A 27828-nucleotide genomic window follows, 5' to 3' on the forward strand; every position below is an offset into this window, starting at 1 on the left:
ACATATAGCAGCACCCACGAGAAACAGAGAGTGTCCTCCTCTGTTCTCTGTCACAGGACCAGATGCAGCTGAGAAGGACACACACCTGTGCACATCATTTAAAGAACTTCAAGCGACTGTGTGAAGGCCTGTTCCATGATAATGTTATATGAAAAACTGGATCCCTGAGTTTATAGCCAAAGGGCCCAGAACAACGCAAGGAGAGTTTTTTCTCCAGCCACGTATATGCACTGTAATATGCAACTTCCTAATACCAAGTTTATAATACTTCAGAAAACAATGGTTATAGCACATCAATGATTCTTCTGGCTTTATTTATTCAAAAACAAAAGAGGCAAAAAAAATACAGAACTAAAATGTCCAATGTCATTTGAAATAATAGGTTCACCAAAGGTTGGAAGGTAAACGTGAACTGGGGGGATTAATTATAATCATGAGAATGAATTGTTTTTCAAAACATGTATCTCAGGAAAATGCTGACCAATGGGGTAGGTGGTTATTTAACCTCCCGCTTTTAGAGGGAGCCAACAGGTCTCAGAGTCTCCTAGGCAGCAGGAGCCGCTCTGAGAAGGCCCTCTTTGGCTGCAGCTGACATGGGCCTTTCTGGAAGGACAGATCCTTCCTCAGGCTCCCCTTTTGGCAAGGTTAAACAACCACCCACAAGAATTTTTACTTCCAAGAGGAAGTCCTGTAGATACATATCAATTCACACCCATCGCTAGTCATCACATCTGCATGTGTAACGTGGCACATGGCTGGTGACTCTGGAGGACAAAGTGGGGACCCGGGGAGAAGATGGTGCATGAGCGCCCCTACACATCACGCTCCAGAGCACGCAGGTCCTCCAGGAGCTCCTGGGCCACGGTCTGCAGGTGGGGATTGCGGCTCTTGGCCATAGCCAGGATGCGCTGCAGGGGCAAGGAGCTCCGGAACTCAGCGGCTGACCTGGAGAAGACTTCTGGCTCCAGCACCACAGACTGGACGAGGCGCAGCACGTGGAGACACACCTCTGCGTCGGGATCTGGGGAAGAGGTAATGCTCCGGTTAGAATAAAACCTTCCAAGGGGACCCTGGGCAGAAGCCACCCTCAGGGCCTCCTGGTCTTTTGGAACGATGGATTGGACAGTTTACTGAACTACGAACTGACCCAAAATGGTGTCACTTCTTGACGTAAAAACTGAGCTCACGAAAGGCACATGAAAACAGTATCTTCTACTTATTAATGTTCCACCTTCAACTATTACTCACAAGTATGTAATTTTAAAATGCTGAACTAAAAAATATGAGGGCTTTTCATGTAGTCTGCTGTAATTCTGTTCACTTATATGAGTGCTTTAAAGCACTCACTTTCATTTACTTCACTTTCACTCCAAGTTCAGCCAACCGAGAGACCACATACTGACGAGGCATCCCTCAGGCCACTGAGCTCTGCGAAGTCATGGCTACAACACTCAAGCTGCCTTCCGTTTTCCATGGGAGGCTCCCTGGAGTTACAGAGCCGGCAGCCATGGACCACAGCAGGCAAGTGGAAGCAGCCGGACAGGAACAAGAGCCCCAAGCAAGCTGTAACCCGGACACCACGGATCCCCTTCTCACCGTGGCTCTCCAATGGGAACGTTAAACATGCCACGCAGTTATTTCTTCATTAGACTCTGTAATAGGAACCAGACTCAAAATCTGTACCTCTTTCCTAGCACTACACTTTAAAAACCTTTAAGCTGTAAGTGGATTGAAGAGAGTAGACTAAACAAGCGCTCAGTGGGTACTGCCATGGAACGCACACACACACAGACACAGACACAGACACAGACACACACACACACCCCATACCTCCCTCCCCATCGCCCTGCCCCGAGCCCTTCTGTACTGAACAAAAGCATCGAGACACATTAAGACTGCTGTGCTGGGAGGCAGAAACCTCCCTGGGTCCAGACCGTGAAATCCTTCTGTCTGGGGGGACGGGAAGGAAACTCTCTGGCACAAAAACAACCAAAGACACAGCAGAGCGGCTGCCACGGGAAGGAGGACAGGATCTCTGTGAAGGCGCCCACTCGGATGGAGGCGTAAGAGGGAGCTCCCCCCACTCACCCCACGACCTGCAGTGGCCCAGCAAACACCCAGCAGCCAAGGAGAGCAGTCTACGGCAGGGAGCAAAAGCACGGAAGGGGACCCCTCTGGGACACAGACCAAAGGGAAGGCCCTCAGCTGAGGCTGGAGACTGCTCTGGCCACTCACTCCGCACCGTCAGCACAGGAAGGAGACGTTCTGAAAGCAGCAGTGCAGAGGCAACCACAGCAATGAACCCCAAGCCCAGCCCAGCCCCGACACCACCACCCCAGCAGAACAGGACCTGTAAATTTACCTCATTCTCTCCTGCAGAGGCTGGCATGCAGGCCAGAGTCAGCCCATGTTTCCACACAGGCTGTGAGTTAAGGGTGTCTGTTACCTTTTTAAAGGGTTATTTTAAAAGAAAACAAACAGAAGAATAATATACAACAGAAACCACACGTGATTCTCAAAGTTCAAAATAGTTACCAGCTAGCTCACTACAGGAAAAGCCTACTGACCTCCACTCTACTGCCCTACACACAAGGCCCACCATTCATTCAGAAATTATAGTGACAAAGCAAGGGGAATAAAACTCCACTGAAGTAATAATCAACAGAACCAGACTCAGAGATAACCTAGATGTAGAAACAACTAGAAAAGGAATTTGAAATAAATATGATCAATAGATGGGAAAACACTGTTTTAGGACTCTTGCAACATACTTGAAGCAGTACATTATTATGCAAAGATTTTTAATGTTTTAATTTAAAATCAACTCTGATTAACTAATACAGTTAATAATAATTCAGTTCAATTTAGTTCAGTCACTCAGTCATGTTTGACTCTTTGGAACGCCATGGACTGCAGCATGCCAGACTTCCCTGTCTATCACCAACTCCTGGAACTTGCTCAAACTCACGTCCATTGAATCGGTGATGCCATCCAACCATCTCATCCTCTGTTGTCCCCTTCTCCTCCTGCCCTCAGTCTTTCCTTTCCCAGCATCAGGGTCTTTTCCAATGAGTCAGTTCTTCCCATCAGGTGGCCAAAGTACTGGAGCTTCAGTTTCAGCATCGGTCCTTCCAATAAATATTCAAGACTGATTTCCTTTAGGATTGACTGGTTTGATCTCCTTGCAGTCCAAGGAACTCTCAAGAGTATTCTCCAACACCACAGTTCAAAAGCAGCAGTTCTTTGCCGTTCAGCCTGTTTCAACTCTCATATTCATGACATGACTACTGGAAAAACCATAGCTTTGACTATACAGACCTTTGTCAGCAAAGTAATGCCTCTGCTAGGTTGGTCATAGCTTTTCGTCCAAGGAATAAGCATCTTTTAATTTCATGGCTGCAGTCACCATGTGCAGTGGTTCTGGAGCCCAAGAAAATAAAGTCTCACTGTTTCCCCATCTATTTGCCATGAAGTGACAGGACCAATGCCATGATCTTCGTTTTTTGAATGTTGAGTTTTAAGTCAGCTTTTTCACTCTCCTCTTTCACTTCCATCAAGAGGATCTTTACTTCCTCTTTGCTTTCTGCCATAAGGGTAGTATCATCTGCATTATCTGAAGTTATTGATATTTCTCCCAGCAATCTTGATTCCAGCTTGTGCTTCATCAAGCCTGGCATTTCATATGATGTAATCTCAATTAAAGAGCATATTATAAACCCTAGGGCAAATCCTAAAAAAAAAACCCAAAACTTTAAAATGTAAATGATAAGAGAACAGTGCAGATAGAATAGTAAATACCCAATCCAACAGCAGACAAAAAGAGGGAAAAGAAACAACTAGAAGTATTTATGTATTTCTGTATAAATTAGCTGAAAACTGTATAAACACATTGATTAAAAGATAGAGATACACAGGATGAATCAGGAGATTGGGACTGACATATTTTGTTGTTGTTCAGTCGCTCAATCATGTCTGACTCCGTATAAAACAGATAACTAATGAGAATCTATAGCACAGGGAACTCTACTCAGTGCTCTGTAGACCTAAATGGAAAGGAAGTCTAAAAAAGGTGGATATATGCAGATGAATAAATGATTTACTACGCTGCACAGCAGAAACTAAACAGTGTAAAGCAACTGTACTCCAATAAAAAAGTTTTAAAAGATATAGAATGCATAAAACATCAAGACTCAATTATACATTATCTACAAGGCACCTAAAATAAAGACACAGGTAAAAAATGAAAGCATATAAAAAAACACGCCATGCAAACACTAATTAAAAGAAGCCTGCAAAGCCTGTATTATCAGACAATGTAGACTTCAGAACAAAAAATATTACCACGTGCTTAGGAAGGTCATTGTATAATTATAAAGAGGTCAGTGGATCAAAAAGACATAGCCGACTTAACTAGGTATGTATCTAACAACAGAGTTTCAAAAGAAACAAAGCAATATATGATAGATGCTGCTGCTGTTATTCAGGTGCCAAGTTGTACCTGACTCTTTGCCACCCCATGAACCACTGCACGCCAGGCCTCTCTGTCCTTCACCATCTCCCTGAGTTTGCTCAAACTCATGTCCATTGAGTCAGTGATGCCATCCAACCATCTCATCCTCTGTCGTCCCCTTCTCCTCCTGCCCTCAGTCTTTCCCAGCATCAGGATCTTTTCTAATAAGTCAGCTCTTCACATCAGGTGGCCAAAGTATTGGAGCTTCAGCATCAGTCCTTCCAATGAATATTCAGGACTGATTTCCTTTAGGATTGACTGGTTTGATCTCCTTGCAGTCCAAGGGACTCTTATGAGTCATCTCCAGCACCATAGTTTGAAAGCATCAGTTCTTTGGTGCTCAGCCTTCTCTATGGTCCAACTCTCACATCCATACATGACTGCCGGAAAAACCATAGCTTTGACTATATGGACCTTTGCTGGCCAAGTGATCTCTCTGCTTTTGAATGCACTGCCTAGGTTTGTCATAGCTTTTCTTCCAAACAGCAAGCGCCTTTTAATGTCATGGCTGCAATCACCATCTGCAGTGATTTCAGAGCCCAAGAAAATAAGTCTCTCACTGTTTCCATTGTTTCCCCATCTATTTGCCACGAAGTGATGGGACAAGATGCCATGATCTTTGCTTTTTGAATGCTGAGTTTTAAGCCATTTTTTTCACTTTCTTTTACCTTTATCAAGAAGCTCTTTAGTTCCTCTTCCCTTTCTGCCATTAAAGTGGCATATTACATATGACAGATAACTAATTATAAATTAATTCACAATTAGAGTTGGAAATGTAATACTTTTATTTCCATTATTGATTTTTTAAAAGGAAGAAAGAAAATCAGTGAAGATACAGAATCCCTGAACAACAGTATCAACCAATTCGACCAAATACACATTCAAAAGAATTCAAAGTACGTTCTGTGATCACAAAGAATTAAGTTAAAAATACAGAAATACATACTAAGTAACAGAAAATATGTGAAAAAAAACTCCAAATATTATTCAGAATTTTTTCTAAATAATCTGTGGATCAAGAAGAAGTCATAAGGAAAACTAGGAATTATTGTGATTGAAATGAAAATAAAACACTTTATCATAATTTGTAGACAGAGTTAAATCACTGCTTATCATGGGAAATTATAGCACTGAATGCTTGTGTTGGACAAGAACAAAGGTCTCAAATAAATTTCCTTACCTTTCACCTTAAAAAAATAGGCGGGGGGTGGGGGGGGAACTTCCCTGGTGGTCCTGTGGTTAAGAATCTGCCTGCCAGTGCAGGGAACACAGCCAGGTTCAGTCCCTGCTCTGGGAAGAATCCATATGCCACGGGGCAACTAAGCCTGTGCACTGCAACTACTGAGCCCACAGGCTGCCAACTAACAGCCCAAGCTCTAGAGCCCATGCTCCCCAACAAGAGAAGCCACACAGTGAAGCCCATGAACCGCAAGAAAGCGCACTCCCTGCTCACTGCAACTAGAGAAAGCCCATGCACACCAACAAAGACCCAGCGCAGCCAAAAATAAGTATATTTTTAAATATAAAAGTAAAAAAATCAAACCAAAAACAAGCCAAGGGAAAGTAAAAATAAAGAATAGAAATCAAGACAAATGAGGACAAACAAAAAACTAGGGGGAAAAAAGTTAACCCCAAAGCTGACCCTGCTAAAAAGAAATCTACGAAACTGAAAAAATTCTAGCCAGGCCAAACAAGGAAAGGAGGGGAGAAGAAAAGACAGACACAGATTACAGGCGTTGGGAATGAAAGAGACTTCACTACAGACACAGATATTTAAGAAATAATAAGGGAATATGGGCTTCTCTGGTGGCTCAGACAGTAAAGAATCTGCCTGCAATGCAGGAGACCCAGGTTCAACCCCTGGGTTGAGACGATTCCCCTGGAGAAAAGAATGGCTATCCTCTCCAGTATTCCTGCTTGGAGAATTCCATGAGAGGAGCCTGGTAGGCTACCGTTCATGTGGTTGCAAAGAGTCAGACACGACTGAAGTGACTTGGCAGCAGCAGCAACAAAAGGTCTGACCACAGAATCTTGTTAAATCACAAGAATAGTTGAAATACAACTGGATTTTTAATCGCTCTCCATGACACTCTAATCTACTGAATGAAACAAAACCAACAGAAGGAAACCGGTGCCTCCATCAGTGTGGTTGCACGCAGCAGGAGAGGGCAGGGCCAGCAGCTGTTGGAGGGAACTGCCGGGTCTCCCTCCAGGACAGGCCTGGCCACACAGCCAGCCCAGAGCGTCTCCAGAGCACGCAGAACAGGAGAGGAGCCGTTCTGCCGAGCTCCAGAGCTCTCACACCAGAGCCTGCCCTCTACCGAGTGGTCACCTGTGAGGGCCACCACGCCAGCAGACACGCCACCATTGCTCAGAAGTGTCCAGAACGCCTCCTGCAGCTGCCTTCAGAGCCAGTCTGGGAGCCATTCCCAAACACCAGGGTCACTGCCTGAGACACTTCAGGATCCTAACACCTGGCGTGTACTGAGTCGGGCTGCTGACCACCCAGCCGCAGGCTCCCCTGCAAGCCCCTCAGCCAGGTCCTCTCCTCTCCCGGCCGGCAGGTTCTCCGACTGCTGCTCAGCTTACAGTGTCTGGCTACACGGTCTTCACAGGAGCTGGAGGACACCGTGCTCTCCGGGTTCCCTCCTCGCCTTCGTCCTGCCTCATCATGGTCCCTCTCTCTCCCTGCTTCCTCCTCCTCCTTTTCCTCTTGCATTGAAAACGCTGGTGCGGCCCAGGCCCAGCCTCAGACCCTCTCACTCCCTGGATGGTGTCCACTGCTGCAGCCGCACAGGCGTCCTACACCATGACGGCTCACAGGGTGGCCTCCAGCCCCGGCCTCTGCGTGGCTCAGCTCACAAATCCAACTGTGCCCTTCAATCTCCCTCTGAACATGGAACAGGCCTCCCGAATTTAACATGAGAAGAATTACTGTTTCTCCCAAGTCCCCCCAACAGCACCACCAGGGACAATTTATTGTTCGGTCACTCAGTCGTGCCTGACTCTTTGTGACCCCATGGACTGTTGTGTTCAACTCTGCAACCCCATGGATTGTCGCTCGCCAGGCTCTTCTGTCCATGGGATTTCCCAGGCAAGAATACTGGAATGGGTTGCCATTTCCTTCTCCAGGGAATCTTCCTGACCCAGGGATCAAACCTACATTTCCTGCATTGCAGGTGGATTCTTTACCACTGAGCCACCAGGGAAGCCCAGGGACCAACTACTCAGCCCCAAACCTAAGCATCAACCTGGCTTCCCCTCCCTCATATTCCCTTCCCTTCAAAATCGATCTTGAATCCAGTCACATCAATCACTGTTACCATCCCTGCTGTCCCCAGACTACCACGACCTTCTCACCCACACCCCGCGCCTGCCCCGATCCCCTTGCAGCAGCCAGATGGAGCCTGGAGACAGCCCCTCAGCCCAGGGCCACCCCTGCTCTGCCTGCAGAGGCCGCTCCAGCCCAGCGGGTCCCTGACATCCTCTCCTGACACTCCCCCACGCCTCTCTACCACACTGGCTGCTTTGCCCCCACGTCCTCACAGCCCAGGGCCACTGCACAGCCTTCCCGCACCACCCCTCATCACAGAGCTCTGACAGCTCTTCCTCCACCTCACTCGGGTCTCCACTGCCCAAAAAGCAGTCCCACTTGGCCCCGGGAGCCCTCTTACTACCCTGTCTTCACTGTACTAGAAGATTCCCACCACTCTGCTGGTTGCCAGGTCTCCCGAACCGAATGTAAGCTCCACGAGGGAAGAGCTTGGCCTGGTCACTTCTGAACCTCCAGTTCCCAGGCAGGACCGGCGCTCAGGGACACCTGTAAGACAGGTGCTGCTTGAGCGCTCCTGCCCATGGTGCCGGCCACCCTGGGGGCAGAGGAAGGCCCTCCCAACTCCTCAGTGAAGTCTGCAGAGGAGATGCCAAGCGCAGCAGTGTCCTTTATGGGAGACAAAATAAATACAGCCTCTAGTCTCTACTCTCTTACCTAGTTAGGGATTTTTTTTCAGTAAAGTAGTTGCAGGCCATTAACAAGTAACAGATGAGAAAGTACAAATACAAGTCTGTTGGTAATATTCGTCATGATACCCTAAGGAAGGAATGATCAGTCTTGGGGGTGGGACATCTGGAAAGGTTCCCTAGAGAATGCTTTCAAGTTGGATTTTGAAGATCTGGGAACATAAAGCATCTAATAATTTATTCTATTTCTCCTTTTTCCTTTCCAAAATCCAAAAAGATGTTATAATGTCAACCTTTACCAATTACAGGATGTGAGGATCTTGGCTCCTTCCATCAGCTCCTGTTTCTGGATTGCCCTCCAGCACAGACTCCACACTGCCCTCTTTCCAAATCACTTCTCAGCTTTCTCCATATCCTTAACACAATACTTCAGACAACAGATCACACACAGAGGGGAGTGGGAAAAGGTCACCTGGCCCAGCTAGGAACCTGCTCCTTTTCTAAAACACACTTGCACAGCAGATGGGTCAGCTCTGACACACACGCAGAGCCTGACTCACACCCAAATTAGTCCCACTTCAACACTCGTCGTAACACATTAAAATACGCAGATGTCAGTAACCATAACAGAAGTACGGCCGGAAAACACAGAATTCTCAGAATGGTGTATCATCTCTTAAATGGAGGTAACACACAATTTTCACATCTCAAAGTAAATGAAGGTTTAAACAATAACAACAGCATGGCCCAGGAGAGAACGTTCGCACAGGCTCAGGCGGGGAGTATGAAGTCAGAGGGCCAGGATGTGACCAGCACACAAGGTACCTTCCTAACTGCCCGGCCTTGGCCAGGAAGGACTTCTCACTCTCTCTGAGTCTCGGCCCCAGGACACAGGCCCATCTCAGAGGGTTTGAGAGGCATGTGAGATAATACATATAATAACCCCATGCTGGGTGGAGCAGGAGCCCCATAAACGTGGCTGCTAGACTCTGACTGGCTGCCGTGCTGCCTCCAGCTGTGACGATTATCACACAACTATGGCCTGTCAGGATTCAGGCATCTTACCTAAAAGAGATTCCAAGGGTTACCTTTCGGGATATTTTTCTGGGAAGTTTAGCTTATGGATAGTCCATCTGAAGCAAGAAGGTTTGTGCCAGCAGCGGTTTCCGTTTCCGGAGATGATGCCGCGTAGGGGGAAGCAGCAGCAGGGATGAGAAGATGAGGCTGGGGGCTGGACGCACAGATGGCCAGCTCCCAAGTGCTTCCTGAGGAGGAGCGCAGCCGCACCACACCCGCAGGGGAAGCAGAAAGCTACCAAATTCACTCCTGCTGTCATTTGCTTTGTTGAAATTGTGCCCTCACACAAAGAAGGAAAAATGCTGAAAGAAAAAAAAAGCAAAGGGCAGCAGTGACCCATAGGATAACACCAAACTGGTTGTTAGAGTCCTGGAAGGAGAGGGGTTGGAAGACATGAATGCACCGTGAAGATACAGCGGCCCCAAATACCGAAATGTGAGGTAAACCACAAACCTAGAGAGCTGCAACAAGGCTTGGCTTGTCTGACGCACCAAGATGTTTGAACCCCAGTGATAAAGAGAGACTCACAGAAGGGAAAAGAGGAAAAACCACGTGAGGTGGAGGAAAGGTAAGAAGACTCCTGGTGAGCACACAGGAGGGCCAGAGGGCAGGGGCAATGTCTTCAAAGTAATGAAACTTGGAAGCCCACACCCAACAAAGTATCCTCTGAAAATCATGGCAAATAAACGCTTTGTAAGACAAACAGAAATGGAGAGAATTCTACCCCAGGCAAGCCTGCGCCCCAAGAAATGGTAAAAGTCCTTTAGGCAGGAGAATGCTACAGGTGGAAACTGAGATCCACACAAAGGCATGGGAGCGCCAGGAGTGGGCAATCACACACGCTTTTCTTCCTGTCTTTTCAATCTCTTTAAAAGGGAGCTGATTAAATCAAAATAATAAAAATCTATTTCTAGGTTTTCAACACACATATAACAATTTTAAGAGAACAGAAGAGGGAAACGAAGTATACTGTTCACACTACACGTGAGCGGCTGGAAGGTGGACTGTGATAAGCTAAGTGCGTATATCTTATGCACCAGAGTAACCACTATAAGAAATACTTTTTAGAAAGAGAAGTAGCTAATGAACCAGTAATGGAGATAAAATGGAATCAAACAAAACTACTAAATTCATCCAAAAAAAAGAAGGGTGAAAAAGAACAAAGAACAGATGTGAAAAGTAGAAAACAAATAGTAAAATGACACTTAAGACCCAAAGAAATTAATAATCAAATCAAACAAATTATCTAAACATTACAATTAAAAAGCAGAGATTTTTTAAATTAATTTTAAAAATTCAAGGCCCAACTATATGCTGTTTACAAGAAATCCACATTAAATATAAAGAAAAAGGCAGGTAAAAGAATGGAAATACATTTTTTTAACATTTTATATACATACAAGTGTATTTTATACATGTATGTTTTGCATATGTATTTAAATATACTAATACTAATCCCTGATGGCTCAGACAGTAAAGAACCCACCTGCAATGCAGGAGACCCAGGTTTGATCCCTGAGTTGGGAAGAGTCCCTGGAGAAGGGCATCGCAATCCACTCCAGTATTCTTGCTTGGAGAATTCCATAGACAGACCATGGGGTCGCAAAGAGTTGGATACGACTGAACGACTCTCAGTTAGTCAATACTAATCAAAAGAAAGACGCAGGGGCTATACTAGCCTCAAGTAAAGTAGCATTCAGAGGAAGGACTATTACCAGGGATAAGGAAGGACATTTTGAAATGATTAAAAGAAAACTCTATCTATTAACAGGACATAACCAACATAAATGTTTACATACTGAATAAGAGAGCTTCAAAACACATGAAGTGAAAACTGACAGAACGGAAAGAAAGTAAATCCACAGTCATGGTCAAAGATTTCAACATTCTTCTCTTGATATCTGATAGAAAAGTTAAAAATCAGTAAGGATATAGAAGACTAAACAACATATCAGCCAACCTGAAAGCTGCTGCTGTTGTTACTAACGCTTATAGAACACACCACCCCAAAACAATACTAGACGCAATCTTTATCAAGTGTGGTGGAGCATTCACAAGATAGACCACATCTGGCACTAAAAGCCAAGTCTCCATAAATAAAAAAGGACTGGAACCAGACATGTACGTTCTCTTACCACAGTAGAATTAAATTGCAAATCTATACCAGAAACACATCTAAAAACCTCCAAATATTTGGAAATGTCAACTTAGCTTCGAACACGCACCATACAGCAAACATACTGAACAGTCAGTCGTGTGGCGTCACACAACCCCCAGAGCCAGACACACCTGACCTGCTATACCTCATCCTGTGCTCTACCAGTCAGGCCTAACAGACTTCTGTGTATATTCAAAACTACAGGTGCCTTAGCATTCTCTTCACTGTAGGTTACCCAGGGTCCTCAAGAGGCCACCAGACAGCACTGCAGACCCCAGAAGGCCCACGAGGTCCCACAGGCCACACCCCTTCCCTTCACTGCCTCTCCCTTCCATGGGCTCCCCCTCCCACCCCACCCCACCCCACCCCACCCCACCGCTCCCGGGGTGCACCCTCCACCTCCACCCCAGTCCTCCCGCACAGCTTCGTCCCACAGCTCTCCAGGCCTGCCTTCCCAAGGAGTCCAGGACATCTGGATGCTGGTCTAACGGCCCTACTCAGAGTCTGGAAAGACCGCTGGCACAGCTCTCCTGCCCCTCTAGGGCAGCTCTCCTGGCCACTGCCCAGCAGAGAAGGCACAGGTCAGGGCTCAGCGCTCCCCACCTCACCTCCCGGGCCAGCCGCCCGCCTGGTAATCAGCAGGTGCTCAACCGTGTCTAGAGACTAGATGAGTGAATCTGCAGGTGAGAGATTAAGGGGGTGAATGTGCTCTCCAAGCAGGTGCCTGCCACACGCCGCATGGGGAAGCAAAGCAGGTTCTGACCGGGGTTCCCCCACTTGCGAGCAGTGACTCCAGAGAAAAAACAGTTTCTGTGACACATTTATGCCCAAGGTGACAGATGGGGCAAACACAACCCGCTCTACACATGGCTGTGAGAGTCAGTCCCATGTGCGGTGGGCTCATGGCTCTGTAAACCGGCCATGTGGTACATAGCCCAGAGGACACGGGTTCCCCAAGGACTGGTCCATAACGCTCTGCTCTCAAGTGAGGGAAATGAGGGAAACCCACACACTGAGGATAGACAGCCTAGGAACCTCAGTCAAAACATGAACAGAGAGCCAGGGACCTTGTAGTGACCTCCAGAGGCCAGACCCACGTCCCTCCTGCGCTGGACAAGAGCTGACGGAGCTCTTGTCAGACTGCAGGTGATGGCCGAGCACCACGTGGGGCACAGACCATGTGCCTGTAATGGCAGGCACCCTGGCAGACTGGCGGGGGAAAAGAGGGGCTGGCCAGGTTCCAGCAAAGAGGCAGGGTAAGGAGGGTCCTCACACAGGACGCAGGACCCACACGGGAGCAGAGCGCCACTAAAGGACGGGTGACCCCAGGCTTCCTGGCTCGCCTGCCTCTACGCTCCACACATCCTTCCCCTGCTCTCATGCCCACGGTTTCAGAGCAGCTCTGAGGTGGGCAGCTGGGCTTGCAAGGGACTCAGCAATTAGGAAGAAGGTGCTCTGGATGCAGACAAAGGCATCCCACGATGGCTGCCCTGAGGTCAAGTACTCCCCAAGCCCCTGCTCTGTAAGCTCCTTGGGCCCAGCTGGCCTCTGAGCAGACTGCCTCCAGCCAGCCTGCCCTGGAAAACATCACAGTCACCTCACTGTGCCCCTTTAGCCGACGAATCTATGTAGCACTTTAATTCGATAAAAACCAGTCCACCATCCTCTTATCTGGAGAAGGAAATGGCAACCCACACCGGTGTTCCTGCCTGGAGAATTCCATGGACAGAAGAGCTTAGTGGGCTACAGTCCATGGGGTCACAAAGAGTTGGACACAACTGAGCGACTAACATATCCTCTTATCAGTCAGTTGGCTGCCCCATACCTCCTGACTCTTCTCAAGACACCAGCAAATCGACAAGTTGGGTGTTTATCTTGGAAGCAACAGTCCTTATCATCTTTTTTAAAATTAAAGAAACCTTCTTCTGAACTGTGATAGAAACTGTGAATTAATCCTTTCCAACACCCCCCCACACACACAACCCCACACACACTCACACACCCCCAACAACACCCCACCATATACACACACACCCACACACACCCCCTACACACACCCTTGAAGACCCCAGAGTTGCGAGACTCTCCTCTGCCTCCAGGAGGAAGCTGGCAATCTGCTGGACGGATCCTGGTTTCCCTGCTAGGAGACAGAGGCCCCCTTGGGAAGGCCAGGAACAGGCCACACCAGAGCTGCCCAGACTCCCTTCTCTCAGGGAGCGGCTAAGGGGCTAGCCTCTTCCACAAGCCTCTTATCCTCATCCATCAGAAGGCAAACAGAATGAAAACCACAATCACAGAAAACTAACCAAACTGATCACTTGTTCCACAGCCTTGTCTAACTCAATGAAACTATGAGCCATGCTGTGCAGGGCCACCCAAGATAGATTCGTGGTGGAAAGTTCTGAAAAATGTGGTCCACTGGAGAAAGGAATGGCAAATCACTTTAGCATTCTTGCCTGCAGGACCCCATGAACAGTATGAAAAGGCAAAAGATATGACACTGAAAGATGAACTGCCCAGGTTGGTAGGTGCCCAATATACTACTGGAGAAGAGTGGAGAAATAACTCCAGAAAGAATGAAGCAGCTGAGCCAAAGTGGAAACAACATGCAGCTGGGGATGTGTCTGGTGGTGAAAGTAAAGTCCAATGCTGTAAAGAACAATATTGCATAGGAACCTGGAATGTTAGGTCCATGAATCAATGTAAATTGGACATGGTCAAGCAAGAGATGGCAACAGTGAACATCAACATTTTAGTGATCAGTGAACTAAAATGAATGAAATTTTAGTTCACTAAAATGAATGGGAGAATTTAATTCAGATGACCATTATATCTACTACTGTGGGCAAGAATCCCTTAGAAGAAATGGAGTAGCTCTCACAGTCAGCCAAAGAGTCCAAAATGCAGTACTTGGGTACAATCTCAAAAATGACAGAATGATCTCTGTTCATTTCCAAGGCAAACCATTCAATATCATGGTAACCCAAGTCTATGCCCCAACCACTTATACTGAAGAAGCTGAAGTTGAATGGTTCTATGAAGATCTACAAGACCTTCTACAACTAACACCCCCCAAAAGACATCTTTTCATTATAGGAGACTGGAATGCAAAGCAGGAAGTCATGAGATACCTGGAATAACAGGCAAGTTTGGCCTTGGAGTACAAAACGAAGCAGGGCAAAGGCAAACCGAGTTTTGCCAAGAGAACGCACTGGTCATAGCAAACACCTTCCAACAACACAAGAGATGACTCTACACATGGATATCATCAGACGGTCAATACCAAAATATTCTTGGCAGCCAAAGATGGAGACGCTCTATACAGTCACCAAAAACAAGACTGGAAGCTGACTATGGCTCAGAACATGAACTCCTTATTGCAAAATTCAGACTTAAGTTGAAGAAAGTAGGGAAAACCACTAGGCCATTCGGGGGTGTGGGGGGGTGTGGGTGTGTGTGTGGGTGTGTGTGTGTATTAGTTGCTCAGTTGTGTCCACCTCTTTGTGACCCCAGGGACTGAAACCTGCCAGGCTCCTCTGTCCATGAAATTCTCCAGGCAAGAATACTAGAGTGGGGTTGCCATTTTCTTTTCCAGGGAGTCTTCCCGACTCAGGGATCGAACCTGGGCTTCCCACATTGCAGACAAACTCTCTACAGTCTGAGCCACTAGGGAAGCCCATTCAGGTATGACCTAAATCAAATACCTTACAATTATACAGTGGAAGTGACAAACAGAGTCAAGGGATTAGATCTGATAGAGTGCCTAAAGAACTATGGACAAAAATTCATAACATTATACAGGACGCAGTGATCAAAACCATCCCCAAGTAAAAGAAATCCAAAGAGGCAAAATGGTTGTATCAGGAGGCCTTACAAATAGCTGAGAAAAGAACCGAGGCTAAAGGCAAAGGAGATAAGGAAAGATACACCCATCTGAATCCAGAGTTACACAGAATAGCAAGGAGAGACAGGAAAGCCTTCCTAAGTGAACAATGTAAAGAACTAGAGGAAAACAATAGAATGAGAAGGACTAGAGATCTCTTCAAGAAAATCAGAGACACCAAGGGAACATTTCATTCAGAGAGGGGCATGATAAAGGACAGAAGCAGTATGGACCTAACAGAAGCAGAAGATATTAAGAAGAGGTGGCAAGAATACACAGAACTGTACAAAAAAGACGTTCATGACCCGGATTGGTCACCTAGAGCCAGACATCCTGGAATGTGAAGTCAAGTGGGCCTTAGGAAGCGTCAATATGGACAAAACTAGTGGAGGTGATGGAATTCCAGGGGAGTTATTTCAAATCTTAAAAGACGATGCTGTTAAAGTGCTGCACTCCATATACAAGAAAATTTGGAAAACTCAGCAGTGGCCACAGGACTGGAAAAGATAAGTTTTTATTCCAATCCCAAAGAATGGCAATGCCAAAGAATGCTCAAACTGCTGCACAGTTGCACTTATCTCACATGCTAGCAAGGTAATGCTCAAAATCCTTCAAGCTAGGCTTCAGCAGTACATGAACCAAGAACTTTCAGTTGTACAAGTAGGATTTAGAAAAGGTAGAGGAACCAGAGATCAAATTGCCAACATCTTTTAGATCATAGAAAAAGCAAGAGAATCCCAGAAAAACATCTACTTCTGCTTCATTGACTACACTAGAGCCTTTGATTGTATGGATCAAAACAAACTGTGGAAAATTCTTCAAGAGATGGGAATACCAGACCCCTTACATGCCTCCTGAAAAATCAGTTTGCAGATCAAGAAGCAACAGTCATAACCAGACATGGAACAACAGACTGGTTCCAAAGTAGGAAAGGACTCCGTCAAGACTATATATTGTCACTCTGCTTATTTAACGTATATGCAGAGTACATCATGTGAGTACAACTGCAGAGTACAAAAGCCAGGTTGGATGAAGCACAAGCTGGAATCAAGACTGCCGAGAGAAATAATAACCTCAGATGCACAGATGACGCCACCCTTACGGCAGAAAGCGAAGAGGAACTAAAGAGCCTCCTGATGAAGGTGAAAGAGGAGAGTGAAAAAGCTGGCTTAAAACTCAACATTCAGAAAACTAAGATTATGGTATCTAGTCCCATCACTTCATGGCAAATAGACAGGAAAAATGTGCAAACTGTCAGATTTCATTTTCTTGGGCTCCAAAATCACTGCAGATGGTGACTGCAGCCATGAAATTAAAAGACGCTTGCTCCTTGGAAGAATAGCTATGACAAACCTAGACAGCATATTAAAAAACAGAGACATTACTTTGACGGCAAAGGCCCTTACAGTCAAAGCTATTGTTTTCCCAGCAGTCATGTATGCATGTGAGTTGGACCATAAAGAACGCTGAATGCCGAAGAATTGATGCTTTTGAACTGTGGTGTTGGAGAAGACTCCTGAGAGCCCCTTGGACTGTAAGGAGATCAAACCAATCAATCCTAAAGGAAATCAAATCTGAATATTCATTGGAAGGACTAATGCTGAAGCTGAAGCGCCAATACTTTGGCCACCTGATGAGAAGAGCTGACTAATTAGAAAAGACTCTGATTCTGGGAAAGACTGAGGGCAGGAGGAAAAGGGGACAACAGAGGATGAGATGGCTGGATGGCAGCACTGACTCAATGAATATGAATTTCAGCAAACTCCAGGAGATGGTAAAGGACAGGGAAGTCTGGTGTGCTGCAGTCCATGGGGTCACAAAGAGTCCGATATAACTGAGCAACTGAAAAACACAGTAAGGGTCTGGGAGGACCAGCAAGAGACATACAGGGTCTGGGCGTCCCGCTCCACCACTCTTCTAGGACTGAGGAGCCCTGTGTACCGGGCGGTCCAAGCGCAGGAGCCACAGGAAGGCTTCCCGCCCCTTCCTCACTTCTAGTGAAGTTCTCACCGTGCTTTTAGAACAGCCTGTTATTTTCTTTCTGACTTAAGAATCAGACTCAAAATGTTTGGACCTCTGGGGTTTAGCAGTTTTCAAATGCTACAGTGTTTCTGTCACAGTCCTGGTAGTAGGCGGTCAGCTACTGACAGAGGTCAGAGCATATGAAAACACAGCGCTTTCTCAGACCCATGAGGACCTCGTCATTCAGAGTTGTGGAACCCTCCCTGTACACTGAGAATCAGAGCAGCTTCTTTCAGAGTCTGCATTTCCACAGAGAAGCCACGACCTGCTGCGAGAATGCCATCTTTCACCTGGGCTCTCAGACCAGCTTCAGGAGTCAAGAAAACGTTGATCTCTCCAGTCGTGAGATGGGAGGAACAGAAATCTAGCTGCCATGGGACTACGTGTAGAACTGACCACCTACTGCAGGTCTGACTCTTTCCAGAAGGGATCATGATAAAAACAACTCACATCTGACGAGCAATTCACCACATACAAAGTGTCTTGACACACATTACTGCCTTTTTTACTTTAAGGAAAATCTCCTTAGGCCAAAGGGGAACCAACACTCTGCTGTCAAGCAACCTGGTGACTCAGAGGTAAAGAATCTGCCTGCCAATGCAGGAGACACAGGAGACTCAGGTTCCATCCCTGGATCAGGAAGATGCCCTGGAGGAGGAAATGGCAAGGAGCTCCAGTATTCTTGCCTGGAGAATCTCATGGACAGAGGACCCTGGCAGGCTACAGTCCATGGGGTCACAAAGAGTTGGACATGACTGAGTGAGCACACGCACACGAGCACGCACACACAACCTGCTGAAGAGGGAAGGGGTGCTTCTTCCCCGGCTCAGCAGAGGAGTGGGCTGTGAGAATCCCGCTGCAGAGGAAGAGAACTCCCCAAGGAGCTTTCCTCCTCCTGGAGGCAGGAGAGTGGCCGAGATGAGGGCCATCTGAAGACAGGGGCCAACCCCAGTGAAAGTCAGAGGGTGTTCAAATCCTAACTCAAAAGCCCCCTCCAGAGTTCCACATGAAATTGTGTGAGGAGACCAACCTCAGAAAGAGCCCCTGCCCTCCTAGGCCCAGAGCTCAGCAGCTTAAATTTCTAAGTGGAGAAATAGGGAAGCTTTTCTACGCCTCGCATGGAATCAATTTCGCAAAAACACTACAGCCCTAGCTGTGCAGCCTCAGAGCACCCCAGGCTTCCACGAGCCTCAGCACCTTTGTATATAAAATGTCCCTCTGTGAAGAATACACACAGCACAGTCAGCACAGGCTTCAGTCCAGGGGCTGTTACGCAGTGAGTGTGCGGAGAACAAGCTGTACTCACGTGTGCTCCCCACTCTGTTCACCATGGAAGCACCGTGAGTGTGGGCTAACAGATTAAAAATAAGCCAGTCACATATATTCGACAAAATAGTACACAGAAGGCAATCCTCCACTTCCATGTCTCACAGATGAAAACCCTGCCTTGGCGATGCTGAACCTTTAAAGAATGAAATCACTAAGGTCTGTCTTCCTGAGATTTAAGCCCTCTGCATGGCCTTGAAAATTAAACGTGTAAGTTACTTCTTTGGCCGAGGTTTTAAATCATGTGAAGTAAAACACAGCTAACTCCATGAAACACACACACAACTTTCCCTGAACACTATCTGAAGCCAAAATAACACATCCTGATGACATGTTCAGTTCCCAGTTTCACTTATTCTTGATAATAACAGCTACCATTATTACATGGGTTTGAGCAGGCTCCAGGAGTTGGTGATGGACAGGGAAGCCTGGCGTGCTGCAGTCCATGGGGTCGCAAAGAGTCGGACACGACTGAGTGAGTGAACGAAACTGACTGACCATTATGGAAAACGTGTTCAGCAGAACCATTTGAAATTGCTCTTTCTATACGTCCAAAATGGACAGATTTCAGCCATGTGACCCAGTTCACCCCCAGGCCCAGGCACTGTGTTGGGTGCTCTGTGTCCATGGACGGACTAACTGAAGCCTTGCAGTCACTCCGAAGCAACAGTCAGTGTCACCATTTTACAGACCAAGAGCGGACACACAGGCTGGTCAACAAACTCACTCGGGGTCAACAGCTAACAAGTAGGATTTGCACCCCTAATCTACTACTGTACTTCTCCACCATACACAGGGGGCTCTGCTAAATCTTCACATTTTATAAAGAAGAGAAAAGCAGGCACATTGATGCTGGCAGGATACACTTTCAAGCCAGTGCAGATGTCACCTCCCACCATCACACCTTCTTTATATGCCTTCATTCTGCACGTCCAGAAACTTGGAACTGATTTAGGAAATGTTATTGTATTCACTACAGAAACGGTGAGTCAGAACACTTCAGCTAAAAATACAATACTACTACTCAAACTGGCTTAAGCAACTAATCACACTTACGACATCTTATCAAGTCCAGACTAGAGCTGGATTCACTGGCTCAGGTACATTGTCAAAGACCTCAGTCCGCTCTTCCCCCCACCCTGCCCTCCACTGCCTCACTGTACAGCAAATGCACTCTGCTCATGCTTCAAGGCTCCACGCTTCCTTGCTCACATCCAACAAGGGGAAAGCCTCTCCACCCTCCATGGGTCTAGCCTGGCCTCATTAGCTCATGCGTCCACTTCCAAACCAGTGACTGAGGGCCGTGCACTTAGTGGACAAGCCCTGAATCCAAAACCTATCACTGACACAGGCCAGGACTGCCATGACTGCCTCAGACCACTAATCCCAACCCTGTCCTACACAGTACAGTCACCCGGAAGGTGTGAACTCTCGACACCCAGGCCCACTCCCAACCAGTTACATCACAGCTTCCACAGATAGGGGCCCAAAGCTGACCAGCAGCGACAGGTAGGGTACACTGAAATTAAACGACGTTTGCTCCTTGGAAGAATAGCTATGACCAACGACAGCATATTAAAGAGCAGAGACATTACTTTGTCAACAAAGGTCCATCTAGTCAAAGCTGAGGTTTTTTCAGTGGTCATGCATAGATGTGTGAGGTGGATGTGTGTCTGTGTTCTCTTTAGTTAGTAGTTCAGGTGCTCAGTTGTGTCCGACTTTGCGACCCCACAGACTGCAGCATGCCTGGTTTCTCTGTCCATCACCAACTCCTGGAGCTTGCTCAAACTCATGTCCATCGAGTCGGTGATGCCATCCAACCATCTCATCCTTTGTCATCCCCTTCTCCTCCTGCCTTCAATCTTTCCCAGCATTAGGGTCTCTTCCAAGGAGTCAGTTCTTTGCATCAGGTGGCCAAAGTAAGAGTTTCAGCTTCAGTATCAGTCCTTCCAATGAATATTAAGGACTGATTTCCTTTAGGATTGACTGGTTTGATCTCCTTGCAGTCCAAGGGACTCTCAAGAGTCTTCTCCAACACCACTGCTCAAAAGCATCAATTCTTCAGTGCTCAGCTTTCTTTATAGTCCAACTCTCACATCCATACATGACTACGGAAAAACCATAGCCTTGACTAGATGGACCTTTGTTAGCCAAGTAATGTCTCTGCTTTTTAATATGCTGAGTGGGTTGGTCACAGCTATTCTTCCAAGGAGCAAGAGTCTTTTAATTTCATGGCTGCAGTCACTATCAGCAGTTGGAGCCCAAGAAAATAAAGTCTGTCACTGTTCCCATTGTTTCCCCATCTATTTGCCATGAAGGGATGGGACCAGACGACATGATCTTAGTTTTCTGAATGTCGAGTTTTAAGCCAACTTTTTCACTCTCCTCTTTCACTTTCATCAAGAGGCTCTTTAGTTCTTCTTTGCTTTCTGCCATGAAGTTATACTTCATGAAATAAACATGAAGTATATTTCTTCCGGCAGTCTTGATTCCAGCTTGTGCTTCATCCAGCCTGACATTTCACATGATATATTCTACATATAAGTTAAATAATATACAACCTGACGTACTCCTTTCCTGATTTGGAATCAGTCTGTTGTTTCATGTCCAGTTCTAACTGTTACTTCTTGACCTGCATACATATTTCTCAGGAGGCAGGTAAGGCGGTCTGGTATTCCCATTTCTTGAAGAATTTTCCAGTTTGCTGTGATCCACACGGTCAAAGGCTTTGGCGTAGTCAATAAAGCAAAAATAGACGTTTTTCTGGAATTCTCCTGCTTCTTCTATGATCCAACGGATGTTGGCAATTTGATCTCTGGTTTCTCTGCCTTTTCTAAATCCAGCTTGAACATCTGGAGTTCTTTTCTTCCCCACAAAAGCCCCTGCTGGAGTTTAGATCTCTTTCCCAACGTCACATGGTCCACGGAAGGGACACGACCTAAGGTGCTGCCTAAGTCGTGCACAGTGTCCAGCATGCAAAGACATGACCAGAATCATCACGAGAGAGAGGCAGGTGGCTCCTAACTCAGCAGCTGCAGCTCAGCAACTGAGCCGCCTCAGCATTGTGGGGAGCACAGTCGCATGTCCTATAAACCAGGGGTGACCATCTTCAAGGGCTGTGACCTGACCCAGCTGGAAGAATGGCTCTGAAGAATCCTGTGTCCCTCATGCAGCAGAACCAGAGCTCTGCGGGCACCTCCCCAGGCTAGCCAGCTGAGGAGCCGTGCCTTCCACGCTGCCCCTGAGTTGCAGTCATGGTGGCTCCCGGTTCTCAGGCCTTCCCCCAGCCCGGAGAGCCAGCTCTACTATGTGACAGTCTCCACACCCCAGGCCTCTGCTTCATCACTCCTCTAAGAACGACTCCCACACCTATGCCTCTGGCCCATTACGTGAGCCCCAAGTTTTTCATCTCCAATGACCTCTTGAATAGGTTCCTTCAGACTGTAGTTTTACTGTTACTTCAAACTGAGCATACCCCACACCAAACTCACACACACATATATATACATAATTTTATTTGTTTAGTTTTGGCGTGCTGGTCTCTGTTGCTGCACAGGCCTTCCCTGATTTCGGCAAGCAGAGGGCTCTTCTCTAGCTGTGCTGTGCAGGCTTCTCACTGCAGTGGCTTCTCGTGTCGCACCGCATGGGCTCTAGGGCATGCAGCTTCCGTAGCTGCAGCTGCTGGGGTCTTAGAGCACAGGTTCAAATGCAGTGCATGGGATTAGCTGCTTCGTGGCATGTGGGATCTTCCCAGATCAGGGATCGAATCCACATCTCCTGCATTGGCAGGTGGATTCTTGACCACTGAGCCACCAGGAAAGTCCCCAAAGCTAATCTTTCTATATCAACTATCTCCCCTGTCTAAATTGTGATCATGAATTAATTATACTTACACTTTGATCACAGACTACAGTAATTTTCAACTGTTCGCAGCTTGTTGGATTTGACCCAGGTAAGCCAAATGTTTTCTGACATCCTTCAAGATATAAAGTAGTCATCTGATCACTCAATTCCATCAACAACTGAAAATCAAACATTTAAACTATGTTTCCTATTAAAATCGTTGTGTAAGGTCTGATTAATCAAAGAGAACGGACTCCCTGATCTCCTGTGGGAAGGTTGACTTATTCGTCCTATTGGACCTTCTGAAGGCCAAGTGTCAAGTCAATAATGTTTGAGAGATTTTTACTGCTTTTTTTTTTTTAAGATAAATACCACATCCACTGCACTAACAGTTTAAACACTGTGTTAATGCAAAGCATTAGGAGAAATATTTAACCAACATAATAAAGCATTTATATAGAAAATATTTGTAAATAAAGACCTTAAATATTTTGCTTTTTGATCACATGTTATCATCACAGTTCATGTAATAAAGATGTAGCTTACTAGGATCATGACTCTTGCAAGGCCATCTATTGGGCTGATAGGAATGTTGAAAATATGTAACTTAACTTTCACCAGCACCCAAACTCTCAGCCTTTCTCTGTGCATATAACCCAAATATATATTCCCAAATGCCAAGTATTCTCTGTGATATAACCAAATTACAGACATAGCTTTGCATCTTTGTGAGAAGATGGACCACTGCATGCTAGCTGAAAGGCCTCCTTCATTGGCTGGAGATGTATCTTTGAGCACGTCCTGTGGATTACAGGTGCCTGGGGTTATCAGTGAGCCAAACAGGACTGCTGACCTCTTAGAGCTCTCATTCCCGTGTGGCAGACAGTCAACAACAAGCAGACCAACCAGGGGACTACAAAGAATATCAGAAGGTGGCTGGTGCTCAGAAAAGGAGAACATGAAACCACAGTGAGGAGACAGGCAGAACAAAGGTACACTGCTCTCACTGAAGGGAAAACGATGCTTATACTAACTCCAGAAAACAAGAGATGCTCCTCAAAGAAGATGTTGGAGTAACTCAAAATTTGAGAACAAGGTAAAGAGCCAAGCCTTGGGAAGGGCAGAGTGAAGTTGACTGCAAACTGGAGGACTCCTTTCTGCATCCCTGTGTCAGCACTCTGAGCTGGCTGCCACGACCAACAGCACAGATATACTGCCCTAGGCGGCCAGGCAGGTAGCCACAGGGCAGCCCTGGTCACACCTCATAGATCCAGGGCCCAGACTGGGAAAAATACTCTTTTTCAGCAGCTTCAGCTAGACCATACCTAGCAGATGACTCTGGTCTGGTTCAGGTCGTATGCCCATCACTACAATCATCACTGAGGCACTGCTAGGCCCTACACTAACCAGAAAGTGAGAGTAAAAGTCACCCAGTCAGGTCTAACTCTTTGCAACCCCATGGAATTTTCCAGGCCAGAATACTGGAGTGGGTAGCCCTTCCCTTCTCCAGGGGATCTTCCCAACCCAGGGATTGAACCCAGGTCTCCCACATTGCAGGCAGATTCTTTACCAGCTGAGCCACAAGAGAAGTCCAAGAATACTGGAGTGGGTAGCCTATCCCTTCTCCAGCAGATCTTCCCAACCCAGGAACTGAACCAGGGTCTCCTGCATTGCAGGCAGATTCTTTACCAACTGACACTAACCAGGGGTCCAGGTAAAAGGCCCGCTCCAGGGAAGAAGGCAGGAAGAACATGCTGAGCAGACCCAAGCAACAGCCCTACAGAAACTGAGTCAAGGCTAGTGCTCCTAGCCCGAGCATGCCATGAGCTTCACTGAACTACGGTCCAAGAAGATATTCCATACGGTTCTGATCACATGAAATTGAGATCTGCTTCAAAACCCAGAAAATGATCACTTTCATAAATTTCCCACATGTGTCTGAAACAAGCCAACAGCTGGAATCTTCTACGCATTTGGGGCGGGGGAGGGGGCAGACTGACTGTGCTTTTCAAACCATTCACATCCTTACTGGGTGTTTGTGCTTTTCTAGCTATCAAGCATGGAGTGGAGTGGGATAAAACCCCCCTGATCGTGGGTTTGTGAATCCCTTCTCATGAGTACCTCTGGGAGCCCCGCCAGGCTCCTCACTGACGGTGGGAATGGGCTCTGCTTCCTGTCCCCAGGCCCCGGGAGGACACAGGAACTAAAGGTCATCTGGATAGATGCCCTCAGAGTTAGCTTGGGTCCCCAGTAGCCTCTCCACCATCAGCTTTCATTCAGCTTTTGTGCTCTGGGTATAATTACTATTTTTCTAGCTCAGAGGAGGAGTTTAAAATGTTTTTGTTTTGTTTTAACACCTCACCCAACATTTTGACTGTTTTCAGTGAGGAGAGTTGTCCAGGACCTATTCCATCACCCCCCTGCCTCCTAATCCATGGCCTGCGAGGATGGACTACAGGGAGATCTGCGGGAGGTGACTGAAGGCCTCTAAACAAAAGACAGTGGAGGCTCAAAACCACGTGGAAGTGGTGGACTGTGGTCAGACTATGGATGTATTCTGAAAGTAGGGCCATCAGGATTTCCTAACAGATTGCACGTGGGTGTCAGAGAAAAAGGAGACAAAAACTACTCCACGTCTTTACAGGCTGGAGAAACTAGAAACAGTCATCAACTGAAGCCGGAAGGCCATGGTAGAGGTTGGTGGGGAAAGGTTGGGAACTTAGTTAGCTGAGTGGAGATGTCAAATAAACAGTTAGATAAGTGAGCCTGGCGTCAGGGAGAGAGTCTGGACTAAAGATACAAACTGGGCAGAACTATCAATGTTTACTATCACTTAGATAAACCAAATATGTGCAGGACAGGAGTCCTACATGCTTATTCAACACTGTCAAGAAGAGCAGAAAAAAGCAGCATGGAAAGCTAAAAGTGAGGCCTTCACGCCAGTGCACATTACGGTTACAGATCCTACGCTCATCAACCCCACTCGCTCTGGCCCATCAGCTAAGTGCTAGAGTCCGAGCCAGCTCTGCGGCTTAAGAGGAATGTGAAGAATCTGCAGAAAGCCTGGGAAAAAGCCAGCCACATAGCTGAATAAAGGGAAGGAAAGTGCAACCCAGCAAAGGTTAAAGGAAATGAGATTATTTAGTCAGGGATGATAAATAGCAACTGTCTTGTACCCTGGATCAAAGAAGTCCGGAAACTTGAAAGCAACTTGCTACCTTTAGGTCAAACAAACCGAAAGGCAGTGTGCTTTCACCACGGCATAAAAGATTTAGATTAAAAGTAAAAAGGGAAATACCTATTTAACACCTATTTAAATACCTACTGTATCAGGTGTTGGCTCGGGCACTACTGTGTTTTAATACACACTGAGACCCTTGAGGCAGATCAGAAAAGGGAGATCCTAAAAGGTAAGTTCCCAAGTAGAAGAGCTGTCATTTCCCCCAGGTTTAAGGAATCCTAAAATCCATGTTCCTTAAAACATATCAAATTTTCTAACATGAAAACTGATAAATGTAGGAACTATTTACTGGAAGAAATAATTAAATCTTTTTCTTTTACAAATTAGGAGAGATTCTTATTTTCTAGTACAATATCATACAGCAGATCTACCTAAAAGCAAAGGGGCAGAAAAAGACAGTTTTAAAATTCTTAGTCCTGAGCAGTTATGACAGTCTAGAGTTATGAAAACAGCCACACCACTACAACCAACACTGAGGACATACTGCTTCTCAGACGATATTTCTGTTTTCTCATTCTGTAATAAAATATATATTCATCTTCCTAAAATACACACCAAATTCTGTAACAAATTTCAACTTTTAAGTTGAAGCAATTTTCAACATAATTCAGGGGACAAACATCCTGGGCTTGACAGACCTTGTTTTCAATCTGCCTGCGGTAACAAATACCTCTAAGGACATCAAGAAGATGACCTTTCAGAAGACTGATTAGGCTTGGGCTGTACTCACTGTGTCAAAAGTACCATTACTGTTATCATGAACAAGGAACCTTGCCAGCGGAGACAAGAGACATTAAGGCATCTTCGCCCCACCCCCCACTGCATGGGACCCGCAGTTCAAGCAGGAACAAGCCACCCTGGTCAAAAAACGCCACCTCTGGTGAGTGTCTGGAACTGACAGACACTGTTGGGTTGTTGGCTACCTCTTTCACTTCAGTCGCTCAGTCGTGTCCGACTCTTTGCGACCCCATGAATCGCAGCACGCCAGGCCTCCCTGTCCATCACCAACTCCTGGAGTTCACTCAGACTCACGTCCATTGAGTCAGTGATGCCATCCAGCCATCTCATCCTCTGTCGTCCCCTTCTCCTCCTGCCCCCAATCCCTCCCAGCATCAGAGTCTTTTCCAATGAGCCAACTCTTCGCACGAGGTGGCCAAAGTACTGGAGTTTCAGCCTTTGCATCATTCCTTCCAAAGAAATCCCAGGGCTGATCTCCTTCATAATGGACTGGTTGGATCTTCTTGCAGTCCAATGGACTCTCAAGAGTCTTCTCCAACACCACAGATCAAAAACATCAATTCTTCGGCACTCAGCTTTCTTCACAGTCCAACCCTCACATCCATACATGACCACAGGAAAAACCACAGCCTTGACTGAGACAGACTGAGACATCGGCAAGCAATGTCTCTGCTTTTGAATATGCTATCTAGGTTGCTCATAACTTTTCTTCCAAGGAGTAAGCATCTTTTAATTTCATGACTGCAATCACCATCTGCAGTGATTTTGGAGCCCCCAAAAATAAAGTCTGATACTGTTTCCACTGTTTCCCTATCTGTTTCCCATGAAGTGATGGGACCAGATGCCATGATCTTCATTTTCTGAATGTTGAGCTTCAAGCCAACTTTTCGCTCTCCTCTTTCACTTTCATCAAGAGGCCTTTTAGTTTCTCTTCACTTTCTGCCATAAGGGTGGTGTCATCTTCATATCTGAGGTTATTGATATTTCTCCCAACAATCTTGATTCCAGCTTGTGTTTCTTCCAGTTCAGCGTTTCTCATGATGCACTCTGCATATAAGTTAAATAAGCAG

The 27828-nt window shown here is 46.4% G+C and overlaps 1 protein-coding gene across 1 annotated transcript in view; it reads right to left on the bottom strand.

The window, feature by feature from the left end:
* Positions 1 to 295: 295 nt before the first annotated feature.
* Positions 296 to 27828, bottom strand: part of HSF2BP (heat shock transcription factor 2 binding protein) — an 83902-nt gene continuing 56369 nt past the window's right edge. Inside the window, exon 8 of the mRNA XM_004003373.6 lies at positions 296 to 1021. Coding sequence (XP_004003422.1) covers positions 813 to 1021 — 209 coding nt within the window. The 3' untranslated portion in view covers positions 296 to 812. The remainder of the gene's footprint in view (positions 1022 to 27828) is intronic.

This window comes from Ovis aries, chromosome 1, assembly GCF_016772045.2.
Source record: "Ovis aries strain OAR_USU_Benz2616 breed Rambouillet chromosome 1, ARS-UI_Ramb_v3.0, whole genome shotgun sequence".
Lineage (NCBI taxonomy): Eukaryota > Metazoa > Chordata > Mammalia > Artiodactyla > Bovidae > Ovis > Ovis aries.